This window comes from Cervus elaphus, chromosome 5 (assembly GCF_910594005.1).
Source record: "Cervus elaphus chromosome 5, mCerEla1.1, whole genome shotgun sequence".
Lineage (NCBI taxonomy): Eukaryota > Metazoa > Chordata > Mammalia > Artiodactyla > Cervidae > Cervus > Cervus elaphus.
The window spans coordinates 55,655,720-55,677,734 of record NC_057819.1 but is presented as its reverse complement, the minus strand read 5'-3'; the positions used below and the strand labels follow the sequence as shown (position 1 = coordinate 55,677,734).

General features: G+C 44.9%; 1 protein-coding gene and 1 pseudogene across 9 annotated transcripts in view; both read right to left on the bottom strand.

The window, feature by feature from the left end:
* The window catches only part of GAB1 (GRB2 associated binding protein 1), a 125,039-nt gene extending 113,119 nt beyond the window's left edge, over positions 1-11,920 (bottom strand). For 4 of the 9 annotated variants that reach the window (XM_043902506.1, XM_043902509.1, XM_043902508.1 and 1 more), the window contains exon 1: positions 11,799-11,920. In XM_043902506.1, the coding sequence (XP_043758441.1) occupies positions 11,799-11,800 (2 nt within the window). In that variant the 5' untranslated portion in view covers positions 11,801-11,920. Of the gene's footprint in view, positions 1-4,339; positions 7,085-11,798 lie in introns of those variants that run through there. The other 5 variants (XM_043902517.1, XM_043902511.1, XM_043902510.1 and 2 more) reach the window with 2 other exon arrangements.
* Positions 11,921-13,128: 1,208 nt separating this feature from the next.
* LOC122693160 overlaps positions 13,129-22,015 on the bottom strand; it is a 45,732-nt pseudogene continuing 36,845 nt past the window's right edge.

Here is a 22,015-nt window from a genome sequence, read left to right as displayed (position 1 = left end):
GTTTGCCCAAACTCATGTCCATTGAGTCGATGATGCCATCCAACCAGCTCATCCTCTGTCGTCCCCTTCTCCTCCCGCCTTCAATCTTTCCCAGCATCAGGGTCTTTTCCAGTGAGTGGGCTCTTCACATCGGGTGGCCAAAATATCGGAACTTCAGCTTCAGCATCAATCCTTCCAATGAATATTCAGAATTGATTTCCTTTAAGATTGATCTCCTTGCTGTCCAAGGGACTCTCAAGAGTCTTCTCCAGCACCACAATTCGAAAGCATCAATTCTTATGGAAACTATTATATATAAAATAGATAACCAAGAAGAACCTACTGTATAGTATGGGCAACGATACTTAACATCAATATCTTGTAATAACCTATAATGGGAAATAATTTGAAAAAGAATATACATATACACACACATATATATTCAATATGTATAGCTGAATCACTCTGCTGTATCCCTGAAAATTACAAAACTGTAAATCAACTACACTTCATTAAAAAAAATACTGAACCACCACCATGATGTGGGGACAAGTCAGGCAGGAAAAAAAAAAAAAGAATTCTGTGAAAATGAAGAACACAGAGCTATTAACAAATGTTTAAAAAGGTTCATAAACTCCCAAAGGATGAAGAGCTACTACCAGCGTGACATGAGAGAAGAGACCAGCCAGGGCTGGCGGGCACTAGACCCCTTAGGAGCACTAACACCTCCAGAAACCAGAGCCTGACATCAGGAAGGCACAGGGCAGAGCGTACTTTGAGACTGACCATCTCCAACAGTGGAGTCAAGAGTGCCATGAAAAATAAGAATTAACAAGTTCAGATCGGACTACCCTGGTGGCCCAGTGGTTGAGAATCCGTCTGCCAATTCAGGGGACCGTGAGTTCAATCCCTGGTCCAGGAAGATGCCACACGCCGAGGGGTAACTAAGCCCATGTGCCACAACTGCTGAGCCTACAGACCGAAACTCCTGAAGCCCCAGAGCCGGCGCTCCACAACAGAGAGTAGCCCCTGCTCACCACCGCCGGAGAAAGCCCGCGTGCAGCAACCAAGACCCAGAGCAGCCAGTAAGTAAGTAAATAAAAATGAAACGTTCAGATCTAGTCCTGCTAGACTGGGCAACCATGGGGGACCTTTGTGGGAATCAGTTAGATGAGAAGGGAGGAAAAAGACCCGGGTTGTATTCCATGACAAGATAAGCAGCCGGTAAGGAAGAGGCAGCGGGCAAGTGGACACAACCCACCTATGAGTCTGGCTGGGAAAGGGAGGAACAGACGGAGTCTCACCCTAGCCCTGTCTTTGAAAACCGAATCCACCTTTTACCGTCCTGGTGAAATCTCTCTTGAGCCCTTCATAAAACTTTCCTCGAGTCCTTGAACTCACCTCCCTTGGCTGAATTCTTCTAGAGCCTGGCACCACACACCACTGATCATAGCATAATCTGCGTTACCCAGCAACTTCTATGTCCCCAGCAGCCCGTGGACTCCTGTAAGGTGGAGGCAGTGCCTGCCCTCTTGGGCCTCTCCTGAATTCCTCCCAAGGCCTTATTCTCAGCCAGCATTCCATCAAGGACTGCAGGGCCTGACCTCTGAAGGAAGAGATCTGGCCCTGCCAGAACAGCTGGTTAACTTGTATGACCTTGGACAAATCAATGAAGTCTCCCGGAGGCCAATTCCTGTAAAAAGAGGAGGCTGAACTCTCCGCTAGGGAAGAAGGAGATAAGTGTAATTGGGAAAGATACTCGATATGGTGATTGTTTTTGTAATTCAAATCATAGAAAATAAAACTGGATTAAAAACTGCTGGACACTCAAATAACGTGATAGAAAAACAGGCTAGAAAAGATTGAGAAACATTGAGATGATTTATAATTTCAGGCTTAAAATTTGACAATCACTCAGTCATGCTATTCAAAAGACTGTGCCAGGTACCACACTGTACATTTCAGAAGCAGAGAACAAATGCCATCTTTGTCCTCTGGAAATTAATATCCTATTTCAAACACCAAAGAATGACAGATGAAGCCATAATTTGCTTTGTAAATAGATCATGTGTACACATCTTCTACTGTGTATACTATGGGTCATTATGAAAAAAAAAAAACCAGAAAAAAATATGCTAAAACTATAAATACACCAGGTATGCTTTTCCCATTCGGACTATTTCACTGCTTAAATGAAGAGAAGGAAGAAAGAATACTGTCCAATAGCATGAATTAAATTTTGTGCACTTTTGTTCAGAGGTAAATGACCTAGATGCCCTGGGAAGATTACTCAAATGGCTTTGGTTTTATGTAACAGCATCACCAGTTTCCCAGGTGGCTCAGATGGTAAAGTGTCTGCCTGCAATGTGGGAGACCCAGGTTCGATCCCTGGGTTGGGAAGATCCCTAGTGTAGGAAATGGCAATCCACTCATTTTCTCGTCTGGAATCTGGAAAGTCTCACGGACAGAGGAGCCTCATGGGCTACAGTCCATGGGGTCCCAAAAGAATCAGACACGACTGAGCACGCAAGCACAACAGCATCACCAGGAACAAATTAATTCTCAAATATTCCACATTCTTACTAGCTCAGTATTTCTTTTTACCTTTTCCCAACACTTCAGCCATTTAAATCTGAAATTGTCAGGGAGAACTTGTAAAATCCAATCCTCCTACACAACTTTGGGGTCAATTATAACCTTGCCAGAGAGTGAGTGAGCGTGTGTGTGTGAATTGCTCAGTCATTTCCTACCCTGGGCGACCCCATGGACTGTAGCCTGCCAGGCTCCTCTCTCCATAGAATTCTCCAGGCAAGAATACTGGAGTGGGTTGCCATTCCCTTCTCCAGGAGATCTTCCCGACCCAGGGATCAGACCCGGGTCTCCTACACTGTTGGCTGATTCTTTACCGTCTCAGCCACCAGAGAAGACCACTGCAAGTACTACTTCCCTAGCCCAAGAGGTGAGCCTTCTTCATCAAGTTCTAGGTAACACCAACGAAATTCAAAACATTTGGGGTAGTATTTTACCAAGCGTCTCTCCTCTAAGAAGCGAAGATTAAAGCACGTCTTTCCCCCAAATCAAGCGGTCATCCCCAATCAGAAGCACTTTCTCTTGGCTACGATGACTCTGGCTTGGGCACCGATGGGAATGTGTGACCGGCTGGGGTGGGAAAGCGCAGCAGGTGCTTCATTCTTGAACTAGGTAGTCATTTCAGCGAGGAGTCTGGCTAGTCAGAAAGTAGCCTACATTTCCCAACAGTGGTAACTAAAAAGTGCATTTCGGGAGAGAAAAACAATCAACCTGCTGGCTGGAACACTGATTCCCAGTCTTGACTACCACGTAACAGGACATAAATAACTCTCCCCCATTTCAGGGAAAAGGTAAAAGAACGTGTGTGTAAGGGTTTTCACCTGAAAACTTTGTGATGTTGGTGGTGAGGCTTCTACTACAGAGGAAAAGTGGAAACGAAGGGGAAGAGAGCAAGAGGGTTGGGATTCCTGGGGAAAAGAGTGCTTTCTACCTCATGCCTACTTAAAAAAATTAGCAGGTATAGTTCTACAGCAATGGGTAACTGATGTATTAATTACAATAAATACTGAATACGAAATACTACTTACAGAATATTAAATGCAATAAAAACAACAACAGAGTTCTCCATGCCCTGATGCTACTACCCAGCATTTTGTATTTCACAAAAGCAAGCCTCAACTAAAATTATATTTACCTGCTTATTTCACATATAACAGCTAAATATCTCTAGGCAATAACGACAAATATTCAATTTAACCAAGCAACAAGAAAGTCAGTTACAAACCCTATTATTAATTAACATTTCCCCCTCTCTTCCAACCAGAGGATGAAAAAGTAAAATGCAATTTTAATGTTTTCTTTCTCCATGTGTGATATTCTTAAAGAACTAAAACTTTTCCAAAAAATTTAAACATTAGTCAAGACAAAGGAAAATAAATAAAAAGGGAAAAGAAAAACAATGAAGCAGGATAGTTAAAGCAAAGTTTGGTATTTTTCTTCCTTAAAAAAATGACTAAAGAGTTTTACATTGAAGAGAAATGTTTGGACTGTCGGTATATTGTTTTTAATTCATGGAACAATGTAGCCATTTGTTTTTTTCCTTTTAGGACATTGTTTTGTTTTGAACATAGAGGGAATTACCTAGGCCAAGTATGAATTCAAAGAAAAAAGCTGGGAGAAAAAAAACTACCACCAAACGAAAAACTCGTGGTAAATCTGGCATTCTTTCCAGTGTATAAAAATAAAACTCAGTTTGGAAATATGATAAAAATCTCCGAAACACAGAGAAAGAATAGTTAAAGAGTAGAAAAAACAATGTAAGATCACTCACATTTCCCCTCCTAGAAGCTCTATTTCTTTGCAACTCACATCTTCACGTGCAGTTTGCATATAGTAGCTCTGCTAAAAACAACCACATGGAAAATTTTTGTACCAGATAACACTGCAGGACAGGGCTTGGCAGCTACAAGTTGTAATCAGAATGCTTCAAGGGCTAATGTAACCCAGATAACGACCAAGCATGCATTTCGGTGCAGAGTCTTAACTTTTTTTTTTTTAATAGCAGGCTGTGGGAGGGTCAAAAGTTACTGGGTTCTACTTCATATGCATTCAGCAATGAGAACTTTTCAGTAAGGAAGCATTTTGCTTCCATGAATAAAAGAATTGCTTAAAATAGACAAGATTCTTTTCCAGCTAATGCATTCTTGTAGGAGGTGAGGTGCTTACACAGACAAGCCTAGAATGGGAAAAAGTTTTCCAGTTCCTAAAATGCCTTTCCCCAGTAATTCCACAGGCCTGCATCTCCATCTCCGATTCTTTAGGGCTCCCCCAGCATTGGCAAATGAAGAGGCTACTTATTTAAGGACCGGGGAAATCCATGGTATAATGAGCCACTTTTCCCCAGCAGTAATCTAAAGAAGAAAAGAACGCTGATTTTATTTGTGCCTGTTGCCTAAGACGGGGAGCAGAAAGAGACCCGGGTCTTGGTAAGTTTCTTGTACTTTCGTGGACTGAGACAGAGTCCCTGAAGCCTTGTGACTTCAATCCAAGTGCAAGTGGCAGATTCACATGGAGCTCTCACTTGGGGGAAGTGAGCCACCATATTAATGCAAGGAATGTGAAATGGGAGAAACCCTTCCATCCGCAGTCAGGAGGGGGTTTCATATGATCCAACGGGGTTATTCTCTTTTCCTCCAGCGCTGGCTGGCACTCACGCAGCTGAGCTAAGATGGCTTCCAAAGTCCAAAATAAGATGCTAGCCCAAGGCAGCCTGGGCCCTCCCGCGGGAACCCTGAGGCAAATGAATCAAAGGCTCTTTTATTCTCCCTCCCACCAGAACATGCTCCCTCTCTGTTGTAAACGAAATGCTTGCCAGCATGAATTATTTAGTTCCAAACAGACATAAAGAAATCTTAAATAACACACGTCCCTTGGAATTTTAATAGGTTCAGGTGACAGACAAGTGGAGCTGTTTGGTTTGTTTCTCGCCTGGGATAGAAAATTCACTGGTGGTCAGGAGCCCATCAGCAGCATGAGGTCATGGCAGAAACTGAACCTTCTCAAACTGCAAGTTACAGCTGACGTCCAAACTCCACACATGAAACGGAGGTGCTCCGTCCTTCTCGCTGGGATGTCTGAACTCCAAACCAAGTCCCTATTCTTCCTTTCAAACCAGGCTTCCCTTCTGATTTTGCTATTTCTGTCAGCAGCACCTGGATTCTTCCAAGAATAGAGCCTGAAATTCACTCCTGCCGTCTTCCCTGACTGGCTCCACCTCCCTCCCCTCTACTCTGAACTCTTAAGCATTTATTGTCTGTATCAACCACTTGACAATTCATCCTACATGGCCTCATAAACACAGCTCCTGTAAAACGACTGAAAGGAACGTGCATTTACAGCTTGACTTCACCAAGATTAGGAACTCCTTACGGGAAGGGACAGGGCCTTTCCCTCTGCTGGATGCCACAATGGGCAGATTTACAAAAGCTCCAGAGACACCTCTTTATTAATTCAGTCAACAGACACTTGGTGAGCCTCCACTCTGAACAGACACAGCGCCCAGCACCTGCACTCGGCAGCCTTGGGCTCAGGAGGCCTTCACTCCATTAAGGGAAGGGCTGGAGGGTTCCCAGAGAATTCTGCTTCTGCAGGTCTAATATATTCACTGGACCATTTAAGATGAACAGGAAATTAAGATTTATTTCCCCCCAAAAAGGAGGTCTATTGAGAAGCTCCGCATCTACCCCTTCCTCCCAAGGAAACGTCTGAGAAGAGGAACATTAGATGTTAAGAGAATTTAGAATGAATAGATGTGTTGCCCACTCCTTCTCCATTTTACAGATAAGGAAACTGAGAATCAGAAGCTCACATGAGCATCCAAAGGTCTTGTGAACAGTGGCAAAACCCTGGCGAATTCTGGGTCCTGATACTCAGTCAAGGGTTCCTTTTACCATAGCACAATTTACCCAAAACCTTTCAAAAATAAAGTAGTAATCCACCTGCTAAGATGTGCCTTCTCGTGTGTTAGTCTCTATAAGAAAATAAAGAGTGCTGGCACTTACTCTTAGACCTCCTCACCCTGAAAATCATCAAGACTTTATCTACATACTTTTTATGTCCTCTCCAAAATATGGAAATTTACTTAGTCTTAAAACCGCTTTGTCATTTTATTTCATGTTCTTTATGCAGACCTATTATGGCAAACCACACTGAAATAACCAATTCTCCCGTCAACCAGATTATCCAAGTATAATTCTTGCCACGTTGTTGTATCTGTTCAAAGATGATCAATTTAAAAAAATTAAAAACAGACTTCTAAAACTATCCTCCACATGGATACACCTTCCTAAGAGTAATTTTGAATCCCAAAAGACAACAATCAGATTTAAGGATTCGGCAACTCTTATCACTAATCCAGGCACCACAAAGAATTAACTATCATTAACTTTCATAAGGCTTCCCTGATGGCTCAGCAGTAAAGAATCTGTTTGCCAGTGCAGGAGACTCAGGTTTGATCCCTGGGTCGGGAAGATCCCCTGGAAAAGGAAATGGCAACTCAGTCCAATATTCTTGTCTGGAGAATCCCATGGACAGAGGAGCCTGGCGGCTACAGTCCATGGGGTCGCGAAGAGTCGGACAGGACTGAGAGACGAAAACCACAGCAACTTTCATAAAGACTTAATGTAACTGCTAGTTGATGATCTTTGTTACGAGAAACAAAGTTCCTGCCTTACTGAAAAAGGTAAAAAGAAAACACTCAAAATCTGAATGTTCACTAACGTGAGGACTGCAGGAAAAAATTCCCTTCAAAAGAACCATGATGCTCCTTCAGTCACTGTAGGCAAAGACTTCAGAATCGGCTGACTGCTACTGGGGATTGCCAAAAAAGGACAGGAAGAGCTCCCAGACATCACGGTCCTCTCTGTGGTGGTGACAGTCCTGAGCAGAGACCTTAGCCCAGCTCCTGGGTTGTCCCAGAACAAGCAGATGCTGCTATTTTGCCTTCTTCATGCCTCTCTCTTCCATGTAAGATGGCAGGTGCCCACCCGGAGGAAGATGCTATTTCTGTTTCTAAGCCCCTTCCCAGAACCACATGTCCAGACAGAAGCCATCCTACAAACTGACAGCTGAAGAGCGGAGTCCAAGCTGGGTATGGATTACACACCCAAGAACCAGCTGAGGTCCTGCTGCCCAGCTGGCGGGCCCCTAGCAGGCCACCTCACCCTGGCCAGATGCAGGCTCTCTTGCTGAGAGCACGCACCAGCCTAAGGTGGACAGCTGGGCTGTGGAGGAGCCCAACCTTGGTGTCCAGGCTTGAGGCGGGCCACAGGGAAGCTCCCCCTGCAGAGACAGGGGGATGGCCAGCTGGCTTGAAGCCGTCCTTTGTTTTCAAGACTTACCTTTTATCTCAGCAACAATTTCAACTGCTGATAAAAACTCATCATTAGTTCAAATGGTTGATTTGTCTTTAAACAGCTCTTTAAAAATCTGAGTGCCGCTGTTGAGTGTATACTATCAAGATTTTACTTGGTTTCTATAACCTTGGTGACATTGATCTGCGTGTGATTCTACGCAGGTCCCCAGCAGAGGAAGAAAACAGCTGTTTAATATATAACACAGGAAAAAACAGCAACACAGCAGCAGCAAAACTGACAGAAAGCAGGAAAATCTTCACTTCCATTCTATATTTAAAAAATACAGAGGGCGAAACACATACAAGAGGTTCTTACCCTTTTGCAAATAAATATAGAAAGAAAAAGAGAGAGAGACAAAAAGGCTGGAGAGGGATACCTGGATGGCGCAGTGGACAAGAATCCATCTATCAGTGTAGGAGACACAGGTTCAATCCCTGATCCAGGAAGATCCCACATGCCACAGAGCGACTAAGCCCGCATACCACAACTATCGAGCCTGCGCTCTGGAGCCCAAGAGTCTCAACTACTGAGCCGATGTGCTGCAGCTCCTGAAGTCTGTGCCCCTAGAGCCTATGTTCTGCAATAAGAGAAGCTGCCACAGTAAGAAGCCCCCGTGCCACAACTGGGGGGTTGCCCCAACACTCTGCAAGAAGAGAAAGCCCCTGCAGCAAGGGCCGAAAAGACCCAACACAGCCCCAAATAAACAAACCAATACAATGATTTTAAAAATATGGCTGGAGAATCCGCTCACTAGGCTTTCTCTTACTATCTTTTATGCTACTTTCACACTCTTTAGGAAATTCAAGAAAAACTTCCATAGCAGATGGACATACTAATATACAAAAACAATGCTGCTAATTAAAAAAAAAAAGCAAACATAAAATGGAGTTGTAAGCAGAATGCATTGGGGCCATAACTTGAGATGACTTTGGAGATAAGACTAAAACAATATTTTGTCACTTAAAAGCCCTGATGGATTCTCTTAATCAATGCTTGAACTACTCTTATAAACACTGGAAAACAGTGAGACAACTATCAAAGTCCTCTGAGCCAAGTGTTCCCTCCCAAAATCAATGCCCAAACTCTCTGAAGTCTTGTTTAGCGATTATAGTACCAGGCAGCCAAGATATCTTATCACAGAGAATTTGTTCATTCAAAACCATTATCAAGCAACATTTTGCCTATTGGGTGGTTAACAATGTTTCCTTTCATCCAGAAAATAAAGATTTTACATGAAAACCAAACCCAGCACAGGAGATGCATGTATATATATATATGCCTATATCTTTGAGGGGTAAAGGTGTATTAGCCAAAACTATCTATACTGAATATCAAGCCAAACAGCAATCACTGGGAAATGTCAAATCTTTTGGGCAATCAGCTTGACAGTGCAAATATAAGACAAGCCTCAATTTAGCTTATAAGACTCCAGTAACTCTCTTGGACCCCTCAATTTTGGCAGCCATTCTCCCCAGTCTTCCTGGGCTGTCTCCATGGACTGATTAGTGTGGAAAGAAAACCCTAGTGCCCTGCCTCTCTCAGCTGTTACGCATATTCTGCCCTCAGTCGACAACAATTGAGCGAGCCCACTGTTCCTCTGAAGTATCCTATGATTTCAGTCTACATGAGCTTGTCCCTGAAAACATCTATGAAGTGGCCATAGGGCTCAGCTTGGGTACACAATTAAAAACCATGTGGAGTGGCTGGCTTCCTTTTCCTTTTTTAAAAATTAATTTATTTATTTTAATTGGAGGCTAATTACTTTACAATATTGTGGTGGTTTTTGCCATACATTGACATGAATCTGGCTTCCTTTTCTACATATGCTCATCCTGAGTTTCTTCAGCACTGCACCTCTGACCCACAGTCCACTCTTCCTTGCACGTTATATTCACAGACTCACAGAAAGGCATAACCTGAAAGGTCCTATCCACATGACCCAGCCTGAGCGCCACTTAAACTTGATAAGAGGCGTTAACCTTTTAAAGCCCAGTCAGGCAGGCAGATCTGGGTTCAAATCCTGCTTCTGGTACACTCTGGTTCTGTAGACTGTGTTCTCATTTGTTAGATAATAACTGCCTCATAAAACTGTTGTAATGATCAAATGAAATATTAAAATTCTTAAATTTAGAATTTCTATTTTCTTGGTCCCAGTTAAGACCTAATAGTTTGGGCTGAATTTTTGTAGTACAATATATTGCAAGCCCAAGAGACAAGGCTTCTTTCCTACTGTTTTTTTTTTTGTTGTTGTTGTTGTTTTTTAGTTTTATGGTCCCTAGTTCAGTGTATGGCACCTTTTGAGAGAGCCATAAACCAAACACGTGAAAGAAGGCATTAAATCCCTATTACCACTACCTATTCCAGCTACCTTAGTGTTCTTTAGTTTGCCCAAGATCAATCATTTCCTAAACAGTGCCTTCTCAAAACAAATACATCTATCAAACCACACCCTCTCCCCACATACATACAACACATACACATAGAACTCCCAGCTGAAAAAAACACTGCCTCTCGCCCCAACTTTTAGAATAAAGTTACCGCATTTACCAGAATACTTGGGCAAACTGTGATAGATGGAGAGACGGGATTTGGAAGAATTAAAAAAAAAAATCTCTTTAGAACATCCTTAGGATTTGTGGCATCAAATCCTTAAAGGAGAACTACTTGCCTATAGCAAATCCTGGCAGCAAGTAAACCAGAAACTCACTGGTGAGTTGTGGGCGAAGTTAAATATTGCACTTCACTCCGTTCTATGCAAGCAAACAGTGACTAACAGGGTTACCTCGAGCTTTCGCATTGGGTGTAGAAATCCTTCCACAAGAAACAGGGTCCATTATTAGGCTCCCCCGTTAGCAAATTTATATTTAAGGGGGCACACATTGTGCTTTTGAAACATACTTTACTAGACAAATATTTGCTCCATAAGCCAGGGCATAGGTGTCATTTCTTTGCTCTGCAGGGGGCAGCGACAGAAGAATCAATGGGGGAGAAGGGGATAAGATCCCAGACTCCCCAAAGAGGACACAGACTTCCGCTGAAGTAACGCTGGTTCTTTCAAGGAATATTTCCCCTAACGGCTAAAACGGTTTAACACATAATCAGCATCTTGTATCAATTACACAAATACCACGAAGCAACTCTGGTGGCCTGGGAAAGGACCATAACACGCAGAACTCCTAACTGGCCTCGGCTGTCCCCTCCCACGGGGTTTGACAGCGTGTCCAAGGCGCCCGAACACCAGCCATCAGGCTCCCCCCAGCGCCCTCCACTCGCAGCAAACTGCCAACGCTCTCGGGCCAAACTCCAACGTCCCTCGATTCAAAACCGAAAAAGTGTGAACCCCGCTAAGCAAACGGTAGGGTGCGTAATAACTTTTTTTTTTCTTTTCTGTGGAGCGGATTGGAGATGCTCGGCTCTAATGCCAACTTCCCAGGTCTCCCGTCCGCTTTCCGCAACCATCCCGTGGGGAAGGAGGGAGGGAGAGGGGACCAAAGAGAGGGCTGGTGAGTTTTAATACCTTCGTGGTTTTCCCAGTGCAGGAAATTGACTACACAGCAGCCCCAGAGAATTCGGTGCAGGTCTAAAGAAAGGAGAATGCTCTCCCCCTCGCCCCTGCTAAAAGGAACAATAAAAGCACGCAGCAGGCGCTCAGCTGGCCATACCAGGCCTTCCTAAGGGCCGATGGAGAAAGAGATTTCTCCAGTCTGCAATCCGGAGAAAGAAAGATGCCCGGCCAAGCGGAGGCCCGGCACGAGTGTCCAGCCTGGGTCCCCAGCCTGCCGGGGAAGGGGCCTACAGAGAAGGGATGGCGACTATAGAGGAGCAGTCGGCACGCGAGCCGCCCGGGGAGGGTAACGGCGGCCGAGCTCTACTTACATAACGCTTCAACTTTTTCTCCGGGGGGGACTTGCGGAGCCATCCCGAGCAGACCACTTCGCCGCCGCTCATGGTGCGCGCCTTTCGGGCTCCGGGCCCGGCGCGCTCCCGACACCTTCGACGCCGGACGGCCGTGCAGCAGCTGGGACCTAGCTCTGCCGCGGCGCACCCCAGGCGGACGGGGCGGACCGGCTCCGCGGCGCTCTGGCTCTTGGCGTTCGAGTTTCTTCCCCGCAGGCAGGTCCGCGGAGGTGAGTAGAAGCGGGCAGAGCCGCCGAGGCCGACACCTCGGGGCAGGGGCCGCGGCCGGGCCGAAGATGCCCAGGCCTCCCTTCAGTGCGCCCGCCCGGCCGCCAGGCGCGCCGTCCCGCCGGCCGCCTCCTCTGCGCTCGGGCTCCACGGGACTCTGCCCCGGCGCGGAGCCCGAGCCTCGGCCCCCTGCGCTCCGCCCCCTCGGGACGGGACCTCCCAGAGCGCACTCCGAGACAGACACGACGCTGCACGCGCGCACACACACAGTCTCACACGCTCATACACACACAATGCCCCCGCGCAGTGCCCACTCCGACTGGCCGGCTCTAGGTTTCGCTGCGCTTGGCGCTATCCCCTCCTTCCTCCTTCTGGAGGGAGGGTGGGTCACTTCCCCGAGGCGCCCGGACCGCGGCGAGGAAAGGGAAAGCCGCGAGGGTCCCGTGGTCAGCGGGCGCAGGGCTGGTCCCGGGCCACGGAGGGAGCCGCCGGCTAGGCGTCGCTGGGCAGAGCGCAGGTCCCGCCGAAGGGTGGGTCCGCGCTGGCGGCCGCCGCCGCGGGAGAGGGAAAGCAGAGGGCGGCAGAAGAACGAGGCGCTGGGCTGCTCGGCTGCGGGGACCAAGCCCACCGTCCCGTCCCCTAGCTCTGCTCCTGCGCCGCCTCCCCCACCCCAGGGCGCGCGGCAGGTTCTGGGCGGCCCGGCCCCCGGCCCCGATCCCTCCCTCTCCCGGCCTCCCGGCTCCCTCTTCCTCTCTTTCCTCCTCCCCTTCCCACGTTCGGGCCGGCTCCGGTTTCTGCCCAGACTTTCTCTGAAACTCCGCCGGAGCGCTTCCAGCCAAAACAACAAGGGCCAGGGAGGAGGAGACGCGCGGAGGGAGGGAGCGAGGGAGGGAGGGCGCGGGTGTCCGAGAGGCACCCTGGGATCTGTAGTTCGGGACGCTGGAGAGGGGTCCTCGGCTCCCCGGCGGCCCTGGATCCCGGAGCCCCCGGCGGGCTGGTCCCCGAGGAAGGCGGCGAGGCCTCGCCCAGGGTAACGCCACGCCATCTCGGGTTCCCGGGCGACCGAGGAACATTGGAAGGTTCAAGTCTGTGGATTGCCATCTTGGCTCAGCCGAGTGTCAGTTCGGAGTTTGTTCTGTGCGGGAGATCGCGAGTTGGGGGCGGGTACTTGACAGCGTGGAAAGCGAAACAGCCTGGAGGAGGACCGCGCGCCCTGGAGAGTCTGCGATCCCGGGGTTTCTGCCCGCAAGACTGAAGGGCAGAGATCCGGAGGGCGAGGTCGCTGGGAGCGCGCCAAGGCGACCAGCCTGCAGGGGAGGTAGAAGGGGACCCTCCCGGACTGGTGTGTGCTGGTCCCCGGAGCAGCCTTGCCTGAGTGGTGGGAGCACTTAGTGGACCCAAAGGATTCAGTTGGATCTATCCCTGGGGCATTTTGAAGTCTTACACTCCCTCCGTTTGTTGCCAGTTTCTTCCATTTGCCTTGGCTTTTATTTAAAATCAACCCTTGGGGTGTTGGACCAGAAAAGGGAAACTTACTGGCTGTCCTAATTCTATTTTGTTTTCTTGCGTGTGTTTTACAATGGCTATGATACCTGGTCCTGAGATTAACACGATCCTGTAAGAGAAATATCTTTTCCAATGTATTTATGAGAAACAAAGCCCCCAGACAGATGTTGGAACGTGATGTAAATAATCAGATAAAAGTGCCAAACGTTTCTGGAAAAAATAACCTCAGGCGTGTTCTTGTTAATACAACATTCATATTCTGGAGTTCCTCTTGAGTTTGAAAATGTTATACAATTGTAGTAGGAAGTTAGGTGCTGGGGTGGTGACAAATAAAGGTCCCTGCACTCAGAGCAGTGACATTTCTGTGGTGGCATAAGACAGTTAACGGGTCAACCCAAGTACAGATTGTGATAAATGTGCCCTGGGAGAAATTGGAAGAATAATAAGGGTGGAACTGGGTCAGATACTAGGGGAGAAGTCTTCCTTAAAGAGGCAGCTAGCCAGAGATGTGAAAGATGTTGTAAAGATGTTGTCTTGTGAAAAGATCAAAGGGATAACCATAAGGAGGACTGAGAGAGAAAAAACAAGTCAGGAGGTCATTGTTTTTCTTAAATGTTAGAATACAAGTGAGTGTAATTTTTATGGCAGCTAATAAACCAAAGCAATTTTTATGTGAACTCGGGTTTTACCACAAACCATCCATATGAAAATAAATCATTAAATTTGTTTTCCACTTCTACCACAAGCAGTGTGTCTGTGTACTGAGTCAAAGTATTTAAAATTAGCATTGCAGAGACTGGTCCTCTCTTTCATAGTTAACTGTTTGCTAGATAATCTACCACTCCTATTATTTTAAAGTTCGTTTTTAAAAATTGAAGTATAGAGAAGGAAATGGCGATCTACTCCAGTATTCTTGCCTGGAAAATCCCATGGACAGAGGAGCCTGGCAGGCTACAGTCCACAGGGTTGCAAAAGAGTGGGACACAACTAAGCCTCTAAACAACAACAAAACAATTTATTTACAATGTTGTGTTAGTTTCAGGTGTATAGCACAGTGATTCAGTTATACATATGTATGTGTGTGTGTGTGTGTGTGTATTCATATTCTTTTTAATGAAAAGTTGTGATACAGTCATCTCTCTGTATCCTTGGGGAATTGGTTCCAGGACCCCTCCCATACCAAAATTTTTTGATGCTCAAGTCCCTTGTACAAAATGGTATAATCTTTGCATGTAACCTAAACATATCTTTCCATATACTTTAAATCATTTCTAGATTACTTATGAGACCTAATACAAGGTACATGCTGTGTAAATAGTTGCTATCATACAGCAAATACAAGTGCTGCTTTTTGGAACTTTCTAGATTTTTTCCCAAATATTTCCTACCCAATGTTGGTTGAGGAACCCAAAGATCTAGAAGGTCAACTGTATGTATATTGTGTACCAATTTGGAGTGTTCCAATAATTTTTTTCATTATTTCAAATAAGGGATTGAATTAACTCATTTCCATGTAAGAAACCAAGGACTTCCCTGGTGGTCCAGTGGCTAAGACTCCTCATTCCCAATGCAGGGGGCCCCCGGGCTCAATCCCTGGTTAGGCAACTAAATCCAACATGCCTCAACTAAGAGCTGCAACTGAAAAGAGCCCGCATGCTGCAGCTGAGACCCAGCAGAGGCAAATATATATATATATATATATATTTAAGAAAAATAAATCATTAAGTATCTTTCCTTATCTTCATTTATGTTATTTCTAGATATCAAATAAATGAGAAGAGGTTGAAGGTAAATATGTCTTCAAGTATGTGTGTTAAACAGGAAATTGGCTTTATCTTTACATGATACGCCATTTTTAGATTCTTTTGTTAAATTGCATTTTACATCTTTATATGTTAAAAAGTATGCTGGGGGAAAAAAGTATGCTGGGAAACAGTATTACACATCAGTGTCTTAAATTTCATGCATACAACACATACTCATGGAATGTCTTTGTGAGTACAAGTTCTTGAGGACCCAGGATACAAAGAGAGGTTACCAAACCTATTACCTCACCCCTTTGTCCTAGAGAAGAACATTTTGCTAGTAATCAGCCCCTTAACTTCTATAATACAGTTGATAAATGCCGTGAATGAAAAGCCAAGAGTCTGAACGGGGCTCTACCCTCTGGGAGACGGGTGAGTAGGGGGAAAGACTTCCCTGAGAAATGGACTTAACTCTGATCTTCAAGATGAGTAGAAGTGGCCTAGCCAAGCAGCAGAGAAGAGTATTCCAGACAACAGAGAAGCTGTCAGATGCCCAGGTCTTCAGGCTGGAAGAAACGCCTGAGAACCTGAAGGAAGGCAGTAGGGAGGCAAGTGAGAGGGACGTTGCACTGGGTGAGGGGACAGACACGGGCAGGAGACAGAGTGTGCAGATGCTTGGAGATGGTCTTAGGGTATAGATTTTTTCCTCGGAGCAAATGACAGTTATCACCTTCTGTGATCTTCAAATCACCTTAGACTATCACCCCTTCGTGGACTCTGTCTCACCTCCAGCAGCAGACTTCCCAGTCACTCCATTTTCCAACTTGATCTTTCAAGTTCTTCCTCTATAAATCTTCTCCAGCAGCTTTCTAGCCTGCTGATACTTCTGCTTTTCCATGACCCACCAGACCCCTCCGTCTCACACTCACCCCCTTTTCCAGGTTGAATCTTGTCATCCACATAACATGTTGTCCAAATATCATGCTTCCAACCCACAAAACCCCAACCCTGGGTGAACCCGACTGTACTTCCTCTGACACCGAAACAGCCGAGCGTGGTTGGAGCAAGTTAAGCAACAGAATGAGCAATGTCACCATAAATTCAGATTCAGTGACCTCAAATAGATCCTCAGCTATCTGCAGGGGCAGATCTTTGTTTTCTGGAACCTGAAGCACATACAGTTTTGTTGTTGTTCTTTAGTCGCTAAGTTGTGTCCAACTCTTTGTGACTCTACAGGCTGTAGCCCGCCAGAAGACTGGAGTGGGTTGTCATTTCCTTCTCCAGAGGATCTTCCTGATTGTACCTGCTTCTCCAGCATTGGCAGGTAGATTCTTTACTGCTGAGACACCAGGGAGGTCCATATTCATTTTGAGGAGTCATTTTAAAGGGAAAGAATATACAATTACAAATAAAAATGTGAATATGAATCTAGAATGAGGAAATGAATGAGGAACAGATTACTGGAGCCTTGGAGATAGAGCTGCCTTTCCTTTGAGATCTCTATGGTGATTTGGGCTTCCCAGGTGGCGCTAGTGGTAAGGAACCCTCCTGCCAATGCAGGAGACATGAAAACATGTCTCTTATGAGGATCTTCCGGATCCAGGGTTTGGGAAGATCCTCTGGAGGAGGAAATGGCAACCCACTCCAGTATTCTTGCCTGGAGAATCCCATGGGCAGAGGAGCCTTGCTGGCTACAGTCCATAGGGCTGCAAAGAATCAGACACGACTGAAGCGACTTAGCACGCACCCATACACGGTGATTTTCCCATCCCCGGTAGCTCATTCCAGTATTCCTGGGCTTCCCTGGTGGCTCAGCTGGTAAAGAATCTGTCTGCAATGCAGGAAACCCTAGTTCGATTCCTGGGTTGGGAAGATTCCCTGGAGAAGGGAAAGGCTACCCACTTCAGTATTCTGGCCTGGAGAGTTCCATGGACTGTATAGTCCATGGGGGTTTCTATTGTGGCTCAGCTGGTAAAGAATCCGCCTGCAATGCGGGAGACCTGGGTTCAATCCCTGGGTTGGGAAGATGGCCTGGAGAAGGGAATGGCTACCCCTCTGTCCATGGGGTGGCAAAGATTTGGACACACCTGAGTGACTTTCACTTTCACTTTCTTAGTCAATGGGGTCACCAAAGAGTCAGACAGGACTGAGCAACTTTCCGTTTCACTTATGTGGCTATGCCTCCTGAGTGCACCCTGAATTCCCCTCCCAACCCAGAGACGCTACCTCTTCCAGCAGCTCCCTACTCACATGTGGGCCTGTGCAACAAGCTTCCTTATCTTCATCCATGTCTCTGCTACTGGCAATCCCACTCCTTTATCAGGACAGTGTACTCGACTCTACAAAATTTTCTTTCTTTTTAAATAACAGCTTTATCAAGATAATAATTCACCTACCATAAAATTCACATTTTTAAAGTGTAGAATTCAGTGGTTTTTAATATATTCACAAAATTCTTCAGCCTCTCTATATACTTTCAGAATATTTCATCACCCCAAAAGAAACCCTGTTCCCCCTCCCTCTGCATCCCTGACAACCACTAATCTTTCTGTTTCTGTGGATTTGCCTCTTTTGGACATTTCATATAAATGGAATCATACAGTAGGTGACTTTTGTAACTGGTTTCTTTCACTCTGCATAATGTCCAGGCTTATCCATGTTGTGTATGCATCAAGTACTTCATTGCTTTATAATGTTAAATAATATTCCATTATGTGGATGTATCACATTTTGTTTATCCATTTATCAGATAATGGACATGTGGATTGTTTTTACTTTTTGCCTGTTATGAATGATGCTTGCATTAGTGCTTAAACCATTTTCAGATATCTCAAGTGTCCAAACCTTCCACTTTCCCCATCAAACAAAAATCTTATAGTTTCATCAGAAAAGCAAAGTGCTCAGACAGAAACTTATTCAACCACTAGCCATCAGACGTAAAAACCCACATGGCAGCTTTACTCCTCCCACCCCCTCCTTCCCATATCAAATCAAAGGCATTACTTTCCTCTTCTGAAAGGTCAGTCCCTCCACTTATGCTTTGAATTTCATCCCATTACATCTTTTCAAGAACATAACCCTATCAATGATCTCTTCTCTCTATAGCTAAATACTGTAATCTCCATGTAATTTTTTGTGTCATTGTGTATGTTGCAATACAACTTAAAAACAAGTAGCAGGCCGGATTTAGCCAAAGGGCCATAATTTACCAACCTTTGCTTTATACCACCATGATTTGATTGGGCGTACATTCACACACACACACACACACACCTCTTTTTTTTAAATGAAAGGGAGCCATTAGTATGAAGCCTTTTAAAATAGTTGTTGTGAAAGGATTCTTACATGAAATTGCCAATAGCATGCAGTTGCAGATTATTTAATTCTTCCAGAATGTTAGCACCATTCCTCTGAATAAACTACCATATCATTAAAATGAAAGTTGGCTGCACTGTATTTGACAAAAGGATTGTAGACAACAGATTACAGTTCTCTTTAGTTTTTATTGGAACCCAAGTTAAATTATCCGTCCCATTTTAAATATCTTCACATCTCTTCTGTTAAGACAATGTAAAAAATCCTCTATATCATATATTGCTTTTTAGCTACATTTTTTTCTAACAGCCTTTCTCTCTCTTTCACAGCCAGACTTCTATTGAGTGTTGCTATAGTTTCTCTCTAGCTCATCCTCCATTCCTCCTCAATCTGTTTCTTTTTGGCTACCATTCCAATTTCACTCTTATATTTGCCAAGGTCACTCATGACCCCCACATTGCTAAATCAGATGAGAATTTTCAGACTTCATATTTTTCAGTCACACCTTCCTAAAACTCTCAGTACCTTGACCCTTGAGACATCATGGTTTTGGATATTCCTGTCCCCTTGTTCCACTCTGATTTCTTGGAAGGCTCTTCTACTGGCCCTTGGCATGTTGAAGTCTAGCCCACCACTCTTCTCATCTACTGCTTTCTCATGTGGGTAGTATTTGACAGTTCCATCCCCAGCTGGGTTCTCTCTTCTGAATCATGAACCTGTAAATACAACTGCCTTCTTTACATACCACTCAGCTCCACAATGTCAACCAAATCAGAGTCATGATCTCCTCCTCAGCTCTCACCGGATCAACTCTGTCTTTTTATTTCTCTGGGAGTCATTCTCTGTACTTTACTTTCTCGTCTTCTATCACCAACCCATTACCAGAGGTAGATAAGCTTGCCTGTGGATTATTTTTCCATTTTATCCATTTCTGTACTACCACTCCTTTCCAAGCTACTTCATTTCTCTCTTGGATTTTGGGGCATATGCTTAATGTATCTTCTTTACCCCTGCTCTACAGATTCTCCACTTTTCAGCCAAAGACATCTTCAAAAAGCACAAATAAAATCATTTCAATGGCTATCAACTGAGCATAGGATAAAAACCAACATCCTGGGGACTTCCCTGGTGGTCCAGTGGCTAAGACTCTGTGTTCCCAATTCAGGGGGCCTGGGTTTGACCCCTGGCCAGACAACTGGATCTCACATGCTGCAACTGAGAGTTCACATGCCATAACTAAAGGCCTGCATGCCACAAATGAAGATCAAAGATCCAGCATGCTGCAACTAAGACCTGGTATAGCCAAGTAAATAAATAAAGGAAGAATCAATTGTATATATATTTTTAAATCCTTAACATGGCCAACATGATGTGCATGGGCTCTGCTGTCTGCAGGTATCTATCCTGCCTCATCTGGACCACTTTCTTGTCTCTTCCTGCGCTCAGTCACTCAGGCATTCTTCCACTTCTATTTCCTCAAACACATTCATCTTCCTTCCCCCTCCAAAGCCTGTGTTCTTACTGTTCTGTGCCTGGCATGCTGCCCTCACCTTTATGTGCCTCTCATTTCATTTTATTGGGACTGGTTCATTCCTGCCCACCCTTCAGATCTTGGGTCACCCATCTCTGCCACAGGAAGACTTTTCTCAGACTCAGGTTGCACCATACTCCCTACTTAGTCTTATGGTCCTGTTAAAAGAAATTGATATCATAGTTGTTGTCTCACATCATTTTGTGAGATTATTTTATTGGTATTGACTCCTCTCACTAGATGTTGGATGCCATTAAGGAAAAGGACCATGTCTGTTTTGTTTAGTCACTTTATTTTTACCCCTAACACCTACCAGGGTACCTGGCATATAAGCAATTCTTAACACATATTTGTGGAATGAGTGGAAGGATGTGAAAGGCTTTGATCAGGTGGCTGATGACCTAGATGTTTGCTTGCTGCTGACATGGTTACAGGATGGTGCTCAAGTCAAGATGCTTGGGTATTGCTACAGTTGGAATGTTTCTGTCCCTTAAATTCCTTCATGGATCACAGCCTTGTCATGATGAAGGGGCTGTGCAGGGCTCCCCAAGGCGGACGGGTCATAATGAAGAGTTCTGACAAAACACGGTCCACTCGAGAAGGAAATGGCAACCCACTGCAGTATTGTTGCCTGGAGAAACCCATGAACAGTATGAAAAAGTGAAAAGATATGACACCGGAAAATGAACCCTCCTGGTCAGGAGGTGTCCAGTATGCTACTGGGGAAGATCAGAGGGCAGTTACTAGTAGCTCCAGAAAGGATGAAGTGGCTGGGCCAAAGTGGAGAGGACTTTCGTTGTGGATGTGAAAGTAAAGAGAAAGTAAAGTTGGATGCTGTAAAGAACAATATTGCATAGGAACCTGGAATGTTAGGTCCATGAATCAAGGTAAACTGGGCATGGTCAAGCAGGAGATGGCAAAAGTGAACATCAACATCTTAGGAATCAGTAAACTAAAATGGACAGGAATAGATAAATTTAATTCAGATGACCGTTATATTTACTATAATGGATTCTGGGGGCAAGACTCCCTTAGAAGAAATGGAGTTGTCCTCATAGTCAACAAAGGAATCTGAAATGTGGTACTTGGGTGCAGTCTCAAAAATGACAGAATTATCAGTATATTTCCAAGGCAAACCATTCATCATCACAGTAATCCAACTCTATTCTCCAGCCATTAATGGAGAAGAAGCTAAAGTTGACTGGCTCTATGGAGACCTACAAGACCTTCTAGAACTAACACCAAAAAAGATGTCCTTTTCATCATAAGGGATTGGAATGCGAAAGTAAGAAGTTAAGGGATACCTGGATTAACAGGCAAGTTTGGCCTTGCAGTACAAAATGAAGACGGGCAAAGGCTAACAGTTTTGTCAAGAGAACACACAGGCTGTAGCAAACACCCTTTTCCAACAACCCAAGAGACGAGTCTACACATGGACATCACCAAATAATCAATACCAAAATCAGATTGATTTTATTCTTTGCAGCTGAAGATGGAAAAACTCTATACAGTCAGCAAAAACAAGACCTGAAGCTGTCTGTGGGTTAGATTATGAGCTCTTTATCACAAAATTCAGTCTTAAATTTTTTAAAAGTAGGGAAAATGACTAGGCCATTCAGGTATGACCTAAATCAAATTCCTTATGATTATTCAGTGGAAGTGACAAATAGATTCAAGGGATTAGATCTGGTAGACAGAGTGCCTGAAGAACTATGGAAGGAGATTCATAACATTGTACAGGAGGCAGTGACCAAAACCATCTCCAAGAAAAAGAAATGCAAGTAGGCAAAGTAGTTATTTGAGGAGGCTTTACAAATAGCTGAGGAAAGAAGTGAAAAGCAAGGGACAAAGGGACAGACACACCCAACTGA